The sequence below is a fragment of the Nuphar pumila genome, chromosome 8, assembly GCF_984573655.1.
Source record: "Nuphar pumila chromosome 8, dmNupPumi1.hap1.1, whole genome shotgun sequence".
Classification (NCBI taxonomy): Eukaryota; Viridiplantae; Streptophyta; class Magnoliopsida; order Nymphaeales; family Nymphaeaceae; genus Nuphar; species Nuphar pumila.
In genome coordinates, this window is record NC_143256.1 from 105,912,370 (window position 1) to 105,928,354 (window position 15,985).

The following is a 15,985-nucleotide window of genomic DNA, read 5'->3' on the forward strand; positions in this document are numbered from 1 at the left end:
ATCACACATATGAGTGTCAAAAGAAATATCTGGAATCAAAGCTAAAAGAACCTGTTGGAAGGATGTCCCAACCTGAGATGCCATCTCTGACCATTATTCACGTTTCGGCTGGAGATCATAGCCGATTCTTCTTTATTTATCACATAGAGGCCCTGCTCAAGATGCCCCTCACCAATCTTTTTGTTCGTCAACCGATCCTGAAAAATAACGTTGTATGGAGAGAATATAGCATTGCAATTTAGTTCTCGTGTTAGTTTAGAGATAGATAATAAATTTGAAGAAATCTCAGGCATGTGAAGGTCTGAAATCTTTTTGTCAAACAAATATGTTTTTCCTCTTCCCCCGACTTGGATGGCAGACCCATTAGCTATGATTATCGAACCTTCCCATATGTTGGCCGCATGTTTTCGATATTTGTTGCAGATTGAACCATATGATCTGAAGCCCCTAAGTCTATAACCAAAATACTTGGTTTTTGTTTTGAGGAGGAGGAACACATACCTGTCTCGGCAGAAGTGACAACTGATGCAACAATAGTAGGTATGTTCTTCTTGCTTCCATTTATGCTGTTCAAAAAATCTCTTAAAGTGTCCAGAGAAAAAAGGTTATCATTCTTAGCAAGATAGGCCATTTTAGCTCTAGTAGTATCTTTCCTTTCATCCCTATAGTTTTTCGATTTACCATAAAGAAACCAGCACTTATCTCTATATTGCCCTTCCTTTTTGCAATGGAAATAAATGAGGCATTTTCATTTGTATTTGTTTGATCGGTCTTCAATTTTTTTATTTTATGGTATAGAGTTCATGTTATAGGCAACTCTCTCACTTGATTCTTCGATGAAGGGCTTGGTAGTATTCATCATTACTTTTCTACGACTTTCTTCCCTCAAGATGATAGAGCAAACATTGCTAAGAGAGGGCGATTCCTGCCCTAAGAGGATCTGACTTCAAATGGTTTCATAGTTCGATCCAAGCCCAGCTAAAAACTAAACAAAATTTCATTGTTCTTTAAGTTTTTTAATAATGCAAACATTTGAAGAAGAAACAACCATAGAGTCCAATTCATCCCACATACTTCTGAGTTTTCCAACATAATCACTCATGGATGAGTTGTTTTTATTGTGTTCATGTATGGTCTGGGTGAGTTGATACATGCGAGCTATATTATTTTGCTCACTGTATAACTCCTTAGTCGTAGCCCAAATTTTCTCAATTGTATAAAGGATCAAAAAACTCTCTGTGATTTTAGGCTCTATAAAATTAAGAAGCCAAGACATAACCAAGTCATTAGCCGATTGTCATTCATCGATTTGTGTTTTATCTTTATCCAGTTTGAGAGTTTTGCCATTGATGAAACCTAAGTTGGATTTACCACTCAAGAATAGGGTCACCGATTTGGCCCAAGAAATATAGTTGGAACCATTGAGCGAGATAGAGGTGATCTTGAGAGGAGATATCTGCTCCTGAATGACGACCTTCTCTGATGTGTTGGTCATGATGAAGCAGCAATGCTATCTGGCGATCAACACGAAACAGACGAGAGGATCACAACTCCCACTTTGATACATGTAGAAAGATATCAGGCCACACGAGAAAAAATATTTTTACATGGTTCGGTCTCTCTGACCTACGTCCATGATAGGCAACCACTTCCACTCTCTTTTTATTTTCAATGAATCCTATATGAGGTACATTTAAGTTTTTATAGCACAGCTAATCAACCGAAAGAGGATATTAAGGAGAAGAAAGAAGAAACTCAATCTTACTCTAATAGGAAATGAGAGAGAGATTATGAATCTTAACAAAAAATTGTTGCTGACTTTCCTTATCTTCGTCATTGATGATCATGAAAAAAAATTCTTGTTGCTTAATGAGTTAGGAAGTGGTTATGAAGCATTTGTGACTAAAATGATCAAATTGCCAATTCCAGCCACTATGAATTTATTGCCCCGATAAAGGGTGAGCTTTTCATAATGGTGAAAAAACCACATTATAATATTGCATTTATGGGTCAGCATGTTAGTGACCAAAGATTAAAAAACAAGGGCAAGAGGCAACAACAATTCACCTCGTCGAGGCTTTACTCAAGCAGGTCAGTTAAGTAGAGCAAACCAAAATCAAAGCAAAGAGAGTGGAAGATTATAAGACAAAAATCTTCAACAAACCAATACGAACCAGGATCAGAATCCATCCAGGCAAAACAAAGACAAATGAGTGACATGTCACATATGTCAAACCTAATCATAATGCTTTAAATTGCTAACATTGATTCAATCAATCATATCAGAATGATGATGATTAGGGGTGGCAATTTCTGACACGACCCGCCAACCCGCCTCTTAGGCGGGTTCGGGTTGGGCTTAAGCCAACCCGTTTAATAAACGGGTCAACCCGCGTAACCCGTTTATTAAACAGGTCGGGTTCGGGTTGGGGGTATGCCAACCCGCCAACCCTGCTGACCTGTTTAATAAACGGGTTAGGCGGGTGGGTCAACCCGCCAACCCGTCTGCCAACCCGCCAACCCGACCCGTCAACCCGACCCGCCAACCTGACTACCTAATCCGCCAACCCGACCCGCGAACCTGAAAACCCGTTTACCCGACCCAACCCATTTATTAAATGGGTTGGCGGGTCGTGTCGGGTTACCCGTTTATTAAACGGGTCGGGTTCGTGTTTGCCACAGCCGACCCGTTTAATAAACAGGTCGGGTTCGGGTTGAGGTATGCTGACCCGCCAACCCGACCCGATTGCCACCCCTAATGATGATGTGCCACAAGCCCTGCCCAACTCAAGTAGTCTCGTAAACTTAACCAAATATTTTAGTCCAGAAAAAATCATGGCACGATTACTGGTCTAGAAAGACAAGCCTAGGAACTAGCTCTCAGACCCTAGCCACATGGAACGTAACATGATATTATGCGATTACTCGTCGGGATCAATCAAGAGCAAATCTGGTACTCATGAGACCCAACTCCCCAGTGAATGGATACATTGGACCAAGTTCCTTGAAATGTGCTTCGTCTAACCACTGGATCTTCTCCGGTTAGGGTCTACCTCAATCCTGTTCCAGTCATCTCCAAGGTCATCCCTACTGTCATACCACTTCCTAAGATCCTACTGATACAGGTCGGTTGTTTTAATCAAATTGGACCCTGTAGATGTGATCTACATTGTTTATTTAGCGAAGATTGACATAATTTGACGTGTGCAAGACTTTTTTTGGCAATTAAAAAATAATGACAAAAAATATGGAAATTTTGTAATTGAAAAGATCATGCTTTTTTAGAGAAAACATGATCCAATAGTCAAATCTTATTAAATAGATCACGGTGAATCCATCTATAGGGTCAGAATTGAAGAAAACAACTTAAGGGGCATTTGGAAGACACTCAAAATCTAGTTTAAAATAGGTTATGGGTGTTAATGTAACAACCCAAAATTTTGAACTCATAAATTTTAGAAAAAATTTAAAATTTTAATAATCAATTATTTTTTAGAATTAAAAATAATAATTCAACAAAAGATAATGTTTGGAAAGAATAAGTCAGCAAACCTGGCGCAAACTACATGCAAAATTCTCATCCAACAAATTTTACCAACACAATTTGGGGTTGTGTTAGTAATTTTACAAGATTTACGAGCGCTCATGCCAATGACGCAAGTTAAAAATGCACTAGAGAAACACTTTTTTTCTGACAGAGTGTAGGGTTACGCCAGAAAAGATATTTTCACTAGCGCTGAGTTTTTTCTAGACCAATGTAAGCCTTTTCTTTGATTCCACCATTTTTTGCTCCAATAAAATATGTTTTACACTAGTGCCACCTCTAGGGTGCGCCAATAAAACATAGATCTCCTCTGGTGTTATCACTCGTTGCCTAATCAAGTTTGATCACTCTTTGTCACATTAAGAGTATAAGAAGAGTGGGTGGTGGTCGCATGTCCAACGAAATCCAACATGATGTTGTGGAGAAGGTGAGTATTTTCAATGTGTGGCTATATGTTTAGCTTTTCACATCTTGTAATTATTTGATGGGATATATGATGAAAGAAGGAAGGTGGTTACCTAAGGGCTCAAGACTCTCTCTCTCTCCCTGTTTGGTTTGGAGTCTTTCTGTTTTTGAACTCTATCTTTATTGTTAAGATTCCCTCAGATTGGCAAGTTACCTTGTTGTACTTGGAAAGGGTTTCCTAACATAATAATGAAAGGATCATGTATTTAAGCAAGATACGTATAAGAGAACAATAAAGTCATCTTCCTAATGTGGATGTAGGCCAATGTGCTGAACCACATTAAATCTCTGTTCTATTTTCTCAAAGCTCTTTGTGTGATTATTTCCTACTCCATGCATATGCCAGAATTTAATATGGTATCAGAGCACTGGTTAAAGATCAGCCTGGTTTAGTCGCTGCTATAACCAGTTTGTTAAAGAGTCTATTTCAACTAGCGTGTAAGCCCTCTCATCCTCCATGGCCGACACTCAGTTAACTGCAGGTGGGACTACTACAACCAACAACTCATCTGAAAAGGTTGTAGTATAAGAGCAAAACCCTACCTTAAAAATCACCATTGTCTCTATTAATGGTCATAACTATCTAAGTTGGTCGAAAGTCGCAAGTCTTTTCCTTAGCGGTAAGTCAAAACTTGGATATGTCACTGGTAAAATTCAACAACCATCAAAAGAAGATTCGACTTATGATGAGTGAGAATCAACAAACTATCTAGTCATGTCTTGGTTATTGAGTTCTATGGACTCAACTATAGCTGAGGGTTTTTTGTTTATAGAGACGACCAAGGATCTGTGTGACGCCTTGAAAGAGGTATACAGAGAGCAAAATAATCTTGCTAAGGTTTATCAGTTGCAACAAGATATATCCCAATATAAACGAGAAGATAAACCCTTTCATATATACTTGGGAGTTTTGCACGGCATGTGGGATGAGCTCGCTCAATACCGTCCTACCATAATTGATCCATAAGTCATAAAGTGACGTCAAGAAGAGGATAAAATCTTCAAGTTACTTGATGGTCTCGGACAAGATTATGACCATTTGCGAAGTCAAATTCTAATGACTCAGGTACTGTCCTCCTTCAATAGTGTTTGTGTTATTATCCAGCGCAAGGAAACCTGACACAAAGTTATGGGAAGCGAGGTAAAATCTGAAACTCTGTTTCAAGAGAAAATTGTGTTCAAAACTAAAAATTTCAAAAGTGTTAAAAACATGGCTATGAGTGATAAAAAAGGGAATCATACCCACTTGATCGAGATCATCCAAGAGGAAGGCCAAAATTGCGATGTACATATTCCAAAAAAATTGGGCATACAAATAAGCATTGCTGGGATCTTATCGGACGACCAAGCAGTGAAAAAAATTAGGGACAAAGATAAGAGTCGACAACCTCTTATTCAGTGAATGATTTGGCCAGACTTTTGCAGCAAATAAGCAAGTCCAATCTTGTTGTCAGTCGAGAAGAAGAAGATCAAGGTGGTAGCTCAGGTACATACAATCACCATGCCTTAGTTTCAAACTCTCATCTAAAAAACTGGGTTATTGATAGTGGAGCAACCGACCATATGTCAGGTGAGTTAAGCCTGCTCTACGATGTGAAAAAGTTAGACAAACAACCAATTTATATTGTTGATGGGAACTCAGTTCCTGTGCATGGTATCAGATTATGTGAATTCTAAACAACACATAAAAGCTCTCTATGTCCCTCAACTCTCAAATAATTTGTTATCGGTTAGCTATTTAACTAAAGACCTTAACTGCATCATAACATTTTCTGCTGAGGGTGTTGTGTTTCAAGATGCAAAAACAATGAAGGAGATTGGTAAAGGAGTTGAACATAAAGGTCTCTATTTTTTAGATAAAGACTCTCAAGCTCTATATTATGTAGTAAAAGAAGAAGCCTACAACCTCTGACATAACAGGATGGGACATACATCGGATAGGGTGTTGAAAATTTTATTTCTTGATCTTTCAACTAATACTCACACTTGTGAAACTTGTGTCTATGCAACTTGATGTAAAAAATGCTTTTTTGCATGGCATCCTTGATAAAGAAGTGTTCATGGAACTGCCTCAGGGTGTTGAGCCTATAATCGGTCAAAAGAAAATGGTATGTAAGCTAAACAAGGCATTGTATGGACTCAAATAGTCACCACATGCTTGGTTCGCCAAGTTGAGTGAAACTCTTCACGACATTGGTTTCAAAAGAAGTAATGCTAATTATGCCATGTTCGTGGTTTCTCGAAAAGAAGGTATCTCTGTTCTTCTTGTCTATATTGATGATATTATTCTTACGGGAAATGATCAAAGGTTCATAAAAGAAGTCAAATGTCACTTAAATCAATTATTTGAGATTAAAGATCTAGGACAGTTGAAGTATTTTCTTGGTATTGAAGTAGCTCATTCAGATAAAGGTATTTTTATATGCCAAAGGAAGTATATCCTAGACCTACTTAAAGAGACAGGGTTGCTTGGAGACAAGCGGACTACTACTCCTATTGAGGTCAATAGCAAAATTTTGAAAGATGAAGAAGAAATTCTTAATGATGTTCCAAGTTTTCAAAGACTGGTGGGTTGTCTCATATATCTAATTGCTACCAGGCCAGACATTACCTACGCAGTCAGTCTTATCAGTCAGTTCATGCATAAACCAGAGAAACATCATTTGAAATTGGCTCATAGAATCTTGTGTTATCTGAAAAGCACGTTAGGAAAAGAAATTCTATTCTCAAGAAATAATCACCTTAATATTGTTGGATACTCGAATGCAGATTGGGTTGGCGATCCTAGAGATAGACGGTCGACATCAGGTTACTGCACCATTGTTGGAGGAAACCTAGTTACTTGGAAAAGTAAAAAATAAAATGTTGTTGCCCAATCAAGTGTCGAAGCTGAGTATAGAGCAATGACTCAAGCTACATGCAAATTAATATGGGTAAAGTCTCTTCTCGTTGATATGGGATTTCATCAAACTAATTCCATGCCACTATTGTGTGACAACCAGGCAGTTATACACATTGGTGTGAATCTAGTGTTTCATGAACAAACAAAGCACATCGAGGTAGATTGTCATTTTGTCAAAGAAAAATCCATGACAATACTATTCATACTCCTCATGTTAGAGGAAATGAGCAAGTGGATGATATTTTCACCAAAGTTTTAAGCCAAGAACGATTTCAATACCTTAATGGCAAGTTAGGGAAGATTGATATTTGCCTACCAACTTGAGGGAGAGTGATGAAAGAAGAAAGGTGGTTACCTAAGGGCTCAAGACTCTCTCTCACTCTCCCTGTTTGGTTTGAAGTCTTTCTGTTTTTTAGCTCTATCTTTATTGTTTACCTTGTTGTACTTGGAAAGGGTTTCCTAACGTAATTAGGAATAGCTCATGTATTTAAGCAAGATGTATCTAGCAGAAGCACGTACGAGTGAACAATAAAGTCATCTTCCTACTGTGGATGTAGGCCAATGTGCTGAACCACACTAGATCTCTATTCTATTTTCTCAAACTTCTTTGTGTGTTTGTTGCCTACTCCATGCATATGCTAGAATTTAATAATATATAAAATGGTTTTTATAGGTCGAGCCAAGCCACTCCCATACAAGGGGCACCACCAGTTAATGGTAATAGAGGTAAAACTATCTTGTTTGGCCGATTAATGTGTACTTTTCTAAATGAGACTTCTCTTTGGTTACTTAGAATTTCTTATACTTAATGACACTTGGCTAGTCTTAATTTATCCATGCACATATTTTGACAATTGAGTGGCTTATCTCATTCGGAGTTGGTTCCTAGAAAGGGAACACCTAAGAACTTGATCAATTTCATTGGATTACACAACTGCTGAGAAAAGGACTTGATTAAATACCAACTTTGATTGGAATTAAATACAAGAAAGTGGACAGGATGTGCACACCTGAAATTATTTCACCGTTGGTCATGTTTGCCTAGTTCTCCAATTTACAAGTTGGCAAAATTAAGAACATGGTATATTGTTCATCTTTGCAAGTTTACTATATATTATGGCTCAGTTCTTTATCATCTTTTTGCAAATATGTAGATTGCCCCAAAAGCCCATGCCCGATAACTACATCATTTTAGTAACATTGGCTAGTTAGTGTGTGTGTTTTTGGAATCAGTTGAAAGTGTGAAGGTAATTCACTACAAGAAAAACCTTAATTAGCGACAAAAAATTATGACTGATTATTTTTATCGCAAATTTGTGACGGATTAGTTAGAAAAAACTATCCATCTCTAAAATTGGAATTAGCGACGGAATTAGCGATGGAAATTTTTTATCTCAAAATCCATCACTAATTAGCGACGGATTAGCGACAAAAAAAATCTATCTCAAAATCTGTCGCAACTTCGCGATGAAATATTTTCATTGCTACACCATTGCTAATTAGCGACAGATTTTGAGACAACATGTTTTTGTCAGGAATCTGTTGCTACTTTTCGATTTAAATGGGGGCACAAAATTTGTTTTGTTACTTTCGCACTTTTCCCCCACAACCGCTCCTGAGCCTTCTCTTCTTCTCCTTTCTCTTCCTCGTTCGGCCCCCAAACCTGCAAGTTACTATGCCATAATGGGTGCACGGTAAAGTGTGCGGAAAATGGAGCTACAACACTGCAAGGATGGCCGGGTGGTCGACAATGACGTGCGCGGTGCTGAAGTGCGCAGGGCTCACAACATGTTAAAGGGAACGACCACGCGTGAAGCGTGCCCGTTGAGCTGCGGTGCGTGTAGGCATCGACTACAGCAAGAGAGGAAGGGCACGCATTCAGAAGCGTGGCACTGGGGGGAATGTCAAATTCTTTGCATTTTTTGCTTTATGGTTTCGAGGAAAATCCCTGCCTCTCTCTTATTCTTTTTCCCCCTTCTTCCCACTAGGGTTTTGGTTTTTCAGATCAATGCGTCGATGAACATGGTGAAGGAAGAAGCGTAGGGCCAGAGCTGCAGTGCCTGCCAGTCCGTCGGCGAGCGATGGCTCCACGATGTCTGCCATCGTGGGATCTACCATCGCCTCTGCGCTGCTTGTGTCCTTAGGCTTCACTTGAGCTTCTTCTGCCCTATCTGTCTGGAGGTTTATGCTGATGGGTTCCCGTTGGAAAACAACATCAAATGCCTCAATTGCCTTTCGTCCGTGCATGCTGCTTGCATTGCCCCAGTGGCGGATAAAAAACTATTAGAAAAACCATTGGAAAAACCATTCAGCTTTGAAGTTCAATCTTTTATTATTTATCAGTGGCGGATAAAAACTAAAAGCCTATTGTTGCATATGCAGAAATTTATTCGAACAATGTGTGGAACACAGGGTGCCCTGATAGTCGCATCTACTCGCCAGATTATCATTGACTTTAGTGGACTTTGGCGAAATGTTACCAGGTATGCTTATTAGCTTTTGTAGGGAAATGATGTTTCAAAATCAATGTAATTCATCTAGCAGTACTGAGTTTATGCATTTCTATTCACTCCAGGTTTCTTAGTCCTCTTTCAGTGGTCCCTCTTATAACTCTAGTAGGACATGGGCTTTTTGAATTTGGTTTTCCTGGGGTGAGTATGTGACTCTTTTGTTTCATGTGTCTTGGTAGCAAAATGAGATTAACATTCATGTGGTTCATTTACAGATATTCAAAAATAAAATGAGACCCATCTAGCAATGGGATATGTGCAACTGAGTGTGTCTAAGTTTGTTGTGAGCCTCACTAATGTGAGCTGATGATGTAACACTTTTGTAGGTGGTGAAGTGTATCGAAATTGGGCTCCTTGCACTTATTGTGCTAGTGATATTTTCACAGGTAATTGATATTGCTTTTCTTTGATGATTCTAAATGTTCTAGTGAGTTTTGCTTCACTTGAGAATGAAACATTACATTCAGAGCTCATTTCTTTTGCTTTTATCTTATGAAGTTGTTCCTTTTTGTTAGTTGAAAGTGAATCCTTAAGGTAGTTGAGAACTTTTGCCATAAGATAAAAGGAACTAAACTCCCTCGCAATGCAAGATGACAACTTCAATGTAAATTCCAATAATATCCTCACCAGCATATTGTCAACACTTTTATGCAGTACATCTCTCACTTAATATAATCAGAAAGGCCAGTTTTTTATAGGTTTGCTATTATATTTACAGTAGCCATTGTGTGGATTTACGCTCATCTCCTAACAGTTGGCGGAGCTTACAAGCATTCACCACCAAAGACACAATTTCATTGCCGCACTGATCGAGCTGGACTTATTGGTGCTGCTCCATGGTAATTTCACTATTTGATGCCTATATATATGTTGCATTATACATGTTAGAATTTTCAATCAGCTTTTACCTTTCTTTCTTTCTTTCTTTTTTCCCCTTTTTTCTGCTTCAATTATTCCTGTCCCTGCAGCCCTTGATAACAAAATTCCTATGCACTACCTGCTTCATTAAACCATTTATTTGTTCAACCTTGTTGAGTGCTATGGTGGTTGGTACCATAAGGTGCCCTTTCCTTTCAACTCTTGGGTCAGTTCACTTCTAATATAATTTTCTCTGTCCACAATCCCAACAAGATGTTATCCATATGCTTTTGATAAGTAGCCTTAGTTCTCCACTTAATGTTTCTTGTATAACTGGACCTCACAATCGTTGTCCCTTGTTTCCTGAACATGTTTTTGTTCTTTGAGCATCAATACTTTCTCCACTTAAAATTCAAGGCATGTACGCCTCGGCTTGAGGTGCGCCTCGCCTCGAGGTATGCGCCTCAAGGCATATGAGGCGCATGCCTTGGGGCTCTTTTTTTTTAAAATTTTGTGATGGATTAGCGACGGATAATATCCGTCGCTAATATTCAGCGACAAATTTTTGATGATGTTATGCGATGGATTGTATTTCGTCGCTATTTTAGCAACGGATTAGCGACAAAATATAATCTGTCGCAAAACTAAATCCGTGCTTATTTAGCGACGGTCATGATCCATCACAAATCTATTGCAAATTAGCGATGAAAGTAGCGACAAAACAATTATGTCGCTAATTAGTGATGAGAAATATGCGACAGACGCTATCCATCGCTAATCCGTCGCTAAAATGTTTAACAATGGATTGACGACGTATAGCGTCCATGGCTAATCCATATTTTTCTTGTAGTGATTACAATAAAACATTAAATATTTATGCATTTGGTGTATAATTTTACATTTAGAAACATTGGACTTTTTTTATCTTTAGGTATTGGCACATTCTCTTACTTTCAGACCATGTCAATAAGTGAAGTTTCCTTACCTGTATAACATTGTCTAGGTTTCTTCATGCTCCTCAGGTGTTAATGCTTATTAACAACAGTGAGGAACTACAAAACCAACTCTACTCATATGACTTGGCCTTAGTTGTGGTTAACATCAAATTTGGTTGCTGCTAGTATTGTGTGTGTGGATAACCTGGCAGCTTGATCATTGTCTTAGCTAAAACTTTTTAATCATCTTTCATGTTTCTCATTTACAGCTCTGGTTGGAGAAAGCTTCTGGGAGAGTTATTTTTGTTTGTGGTGTCTACGTTGATGTTAGAATTAATTTGTGTGTGCATCTTTCATGTCTAAGTTTCTTGTACTTATAATCATCTTTCATGTCTAAGTTTTTTTATATCATTTTTGTAAGGTGATATACAATGGGTTATGGGGGTCTTGAAGGAAGTTAATTTGGGTGTGCATCAAAGTATTTAGAATTTCTAGCAACTTTAGAGCTCAAATATTTGAGAAACAGATTTGGGTGTGTAAACAGAGCTTGTACTTGGCTATATTTGCTATTTGTTTCATCTTAACATTTGGGTGGTTTCATGTTTCTGTTATTGGTTTTCATGTTTCTATCTTGCTAGGTGGTTTTATTTATATGTGATTTCTTTGAAATGGTCAAGAAGTTCAGACATGTTTGGATTTTTTATTTTTATTTGTTTGTCTATGATGTTAGTTATCATATTGTTATCTTTCAATGTGTTTATAGTTTTTATATGATTTCTTTGAAATGCTCAAGGGACTCTACCAGATTTGGATTTTTTCTTTTTATTTGCTTGTTTTCGTTGTCTTATCAAGGAGTTGTACCACATTGTTAAATGCTCAAACATGTGTTTTCATGTTTTTATATGATTTCTTTGGAATGTTGAACAGGCTCCACCCATGTGGCACCCAAGCTCTTTGGTTGCCTTTTGGTGAAAAATGCATTTTTTCTTTTTTTCTGTTTTTCTTGAATTAGTGGCGACGGCCTTAGCCATGACCATTTTTTTTTGTTACCAATATTTTCAGGACGGCCATGGCCATCACTGTTACACTTTTTGTGACAGCTAAGGCCATCACAAAAACTAATAGTGACGCCATTTTAAGTGAGGCTTTGGGCCGTTGCTAGTTGCAAGTAGCGATGGCTCAGGACCTTCACCATTGCTGAGTTATGTAGTGAAATCCGACGCTCAATGAGAGCTCGGCCATGTTAGCCCCCAAAAGCTTCTGTTTTCTGTTTGAAGACAAGGATGTTTCTCTCTCTCTCTCTCTCTCTCACACACACACACATATATATATATATATATATATATATATATAGAGAGAGAGAGAGAGAGAGAGATAGTGTTATGCGGAAACCGGGTTATAATTTGTCATCCAAACAAAAAAACCAAGTATACAAAACTATGTTAAACAAAACCAAGTTTTATAACATGTCATACAAACTCTCCTTAGATCAAATGAGGTTCTAGAGACAATAGAGGATAAGTGAAACCCGATTGGTGTCTTTCCTAACCCTACTTTCCAGTAAAAAAGAATAAATTGGAGAGCTAGACATTAGCTGAATAGGATGTCACTACTATTACACTACTTGGTACGAAAGACCGTCATTCTTGAAAATCCAACCGTGCATATTTGACCACGTTCAGTTACAGACCATACAAATTGCGGCTGCCAGAGAATCAAATCCACTCCTTGGCAGGTATTATATGCCATTAGATCTAACGTCTTTCATGCTGCCCGTGTGGTTTGAAGAAGATAGACGAAGATATCTCTTGGATGTGATTAAATATTTTAGGCCCTTTCTCGTAATTTTATTTGTTTTAAGGTGTTATCTAGGGGTGGCAAAACCTGACACGACCCGCCAACCCGTCTCTTAGGCAGGTTCGGGTTTGGCAAAAACGAACCCTTTTAATAAACGGGTTCACCCGCCTAAGCCGTTTATTAAACGGGTCAGGTTTGTGTTAGGGGTATGCCAACCCGGCTGACCAGTTTAATAAACCGGTTAGGCGGGCGGGTCAACCCGCCAACCTGACCAGCTAACCCGCCAACCCGTTTACTAGACCCTACCCGTTTATTAAGCGGGTAGGCGGGTCGTGTCGGGTTACCCGTTTAATAAATGGGTCGGGTTCAGGTTGAGGTATGCTAACCCACCAACCCGACCCGATTGCCACCCCTAGTGATTTCTGATCGCCTTTTATGATTAATGAATTTCTCCTTACTTTAAAAATAAGATATTTGATATATACTTAAAAAGGACTAAGAGATCGAAAATAGATGGTTGATGGGTAGGGATGGCCGTGAACCCGGGGGATAACGGGGATCTGCCCGGCCTCGCCCCGTTTGGATCGAGGATGAAGGGCATGAAACGGGGATGAAGGTTAAAATCTATCACCGTGTAAGGATGAAGGTGAGGATGGACTTACGCTTTTCCCCGCCCCGTCTCCGTTCTAATCCCCGCCTAGCCCCGTCCCCAATTCTTTAAGGGATGATTATAGACTAAGGGGAAACGGAGCCCCGCCCCGCCTCACCCTCGTTTGGACCAGGGACAGAGGACATGAAACGGGGATGGAGGTTAAAATTCATTCCCGTGCAAGGATGGAGGCGGGGATGAAGGTTCAAATTTTAAAACGGGGTGGGGTGGATACCTTATCCCCCGGCCCCGCCCCCGCCCCCGCCCTGGTCCACTGCCATCCCTATTGATGGGCCAAGACATCCTGCCCTTTGCCGGCCGGCTTTTGGGTTTTGAAGTAACTACCAACTTTTGCCTTGAAGCTACCGGGTCGGTTCATAAGTAAAGGTGTCCCTTCAATTGGTCATAACCCAATCAACATATTTTTATTTTTTCTTTAAAAGACCTCACATACTTCTCAAAAAACAAACTTCTTTCGTCTTTAGCTTATCGGTTATCACATAAAGCACGCACCGAAGCACCAACCAAAGGACACACGCAAGTAATATTCGTAGTAATGAGTGGGCATTCCAGTAACCTCGAATAGTCGGCAGATAGTGATACATACCAGTAGTACTCTCGACTTTCTCTTTTTGAATGGGGTATTTCAGTAAATTCAATACCAAGAATTGCCTATATAAATCCGAACCCGCATCACCGAAGGAGTCCACCCGAGAACAACAAAACCACAAAACCCCGATGGCGCCCGAACCCCACCACTCCAAGCTGATCTCTCCACCGAACCACGACGGAAATCGTGCGGATCTCCCTTCCCTGTCCGTCACCGTAGCGCCGTTGGGCTGGTCGACGTTCGATCTCGACGAGGCCCTCGGCTGGCCTATCGTCCGCTCGCCGACGTCGCACCCGGCGGCGGCACATCCCCGGAATATTCCGACGCCGGAGAGTCTGGTATCCGACATGCCGACGGTCATCGGCGGAGGATTTTGCGCTGTCTGCATGGAGGAGATCACGGGCAGCACGTGCGGGAAGAGGATGCCGTGCTCTCACGTGTATCACCGCGGGTGCATATCGCAATGGCTCGCGCGTGATAGCTCGTGCCCGCTCTGCCGGTGCCGGATCCGACCAGAATGATGTCTCGGCTGGATTTTTCTGGTGGGGGCGACGCCGGTGCCTCAGAATTGTGGGCTTTTTCCGGTGGGGGCTGTTCGCCGGTTCCCTCTGTTTCCCTTTCACTTGAGCAAGGGTGTCAACGTCGATAACTTTTATCAATGAGCCTATTTTAGTCAATAGAGTATACCACCGAGTGAGAAGTATGATGTTACCGTCATGGCAATTTTGTAGTTTTCACAGTTGGGTTTTTCTCAGAAATACAATGCGAACTTACGCTTTCTTTTCCTTTTGTTTCTAATTATCATAATTTTATTAAATGATTCGTAAGTACCATACTCACGTTTTCAGGATCTGAATAGGATAATCTCGCAATATTTTAAAAACTTGTTAGAATGAAAAAATATAAAAATGTTAATATCATGTTAATAATGCAATCATATCAGGATATTTTTGAATTAGGTAATATTTTGAAAATATTGTGATTTTTCAGGGTTATGCCGATTATCACAATGGAATCACACTATTTCTAAGTATCATTCCCCATTCCCCATTCCCCATGCCCCAGATCTTTTATGAAAAAAAAAAATCCAATATAATTCTGTTTTGGGTGGGAAAGGCCTTTTATAAGTAATTACATCTGATGCTAATTGGCTTTAAATCCAGATTGAGATGTAAAACTTTAAACTGAGCACGACTCCGATCATTAATTGCTTGTCATGTTTGTTTCTAACGCTCCTTTTTGGAGCCAGTGTCAGAGGTGGAGACGAGGATTTCAGAAATCCCAGCCTGTCTCCCATGTTTGGCATGATTGAAATGGAAAGGGATATCGGAGGGGATATGGGAGCGGGTTTGACACACCATCACCGTTCCGAAATCCAGATTTCAACTACATCCTTTCAAGGATGTTGTCGTGGAACCCACTCCCTTCACCCTGTAGTCTGTACCCATCACTGTTCAGATATCCCTCCTAACACTGGCTCCCAAGCTGTAGAATATTTGACTTAAATCCAGATTATTGATACATGTCTGTGGACCCGGGGGGAAACGGGGCTCCACCCCGCTTCTCCTCGTCTCATTTGGACCAGAGATGGAGGACATGAAACGGGGATGGAGGTTAAAATCAAAACCCGTTCGGAGATGAAGGCGGGCATGGACTTATGTTTTTTCGCCCTGTTCCCGATCCCCACCTTGTCCTGTCCTGCCCCGTCCCCTTAA

At 39.9% G+C, this 15,985-nt stretch overlaps 1 protein-coding gene across 1 annotated transcript; it reads left to right on the forward strand.

Annotated features, from left to right (window-relative positions):
- The first annotated feature begins 14,398 nt into the window (after nucleotides 1-14,398).
- On the forward strand, nucleotides 14,399-14,791 carry LOC149830128 (RING-H2 finger protein ATL17-like). The gene has a single exon (XM_090015387.1). It carries the CDS (start codon nucleotides 14,399-14,401, stop codon nucleotides 14,789-14,791), a length of 393 nt encoding a protein of 130 aa, XP_089871513.1.
- Nucleotides 14,792-15,985: the final 1,194 nt, after the last annotated feature.

Bases quoted from the DNA above. Each gene is read 5' to 3' on its own strand.
- LOC149830128 (XM_090015387.1), top strand. From the start codon at position 14,399: ATGGCGCCCGAACCCCACCACTCCAAGCTGATCTCTCCACCGAACCAC.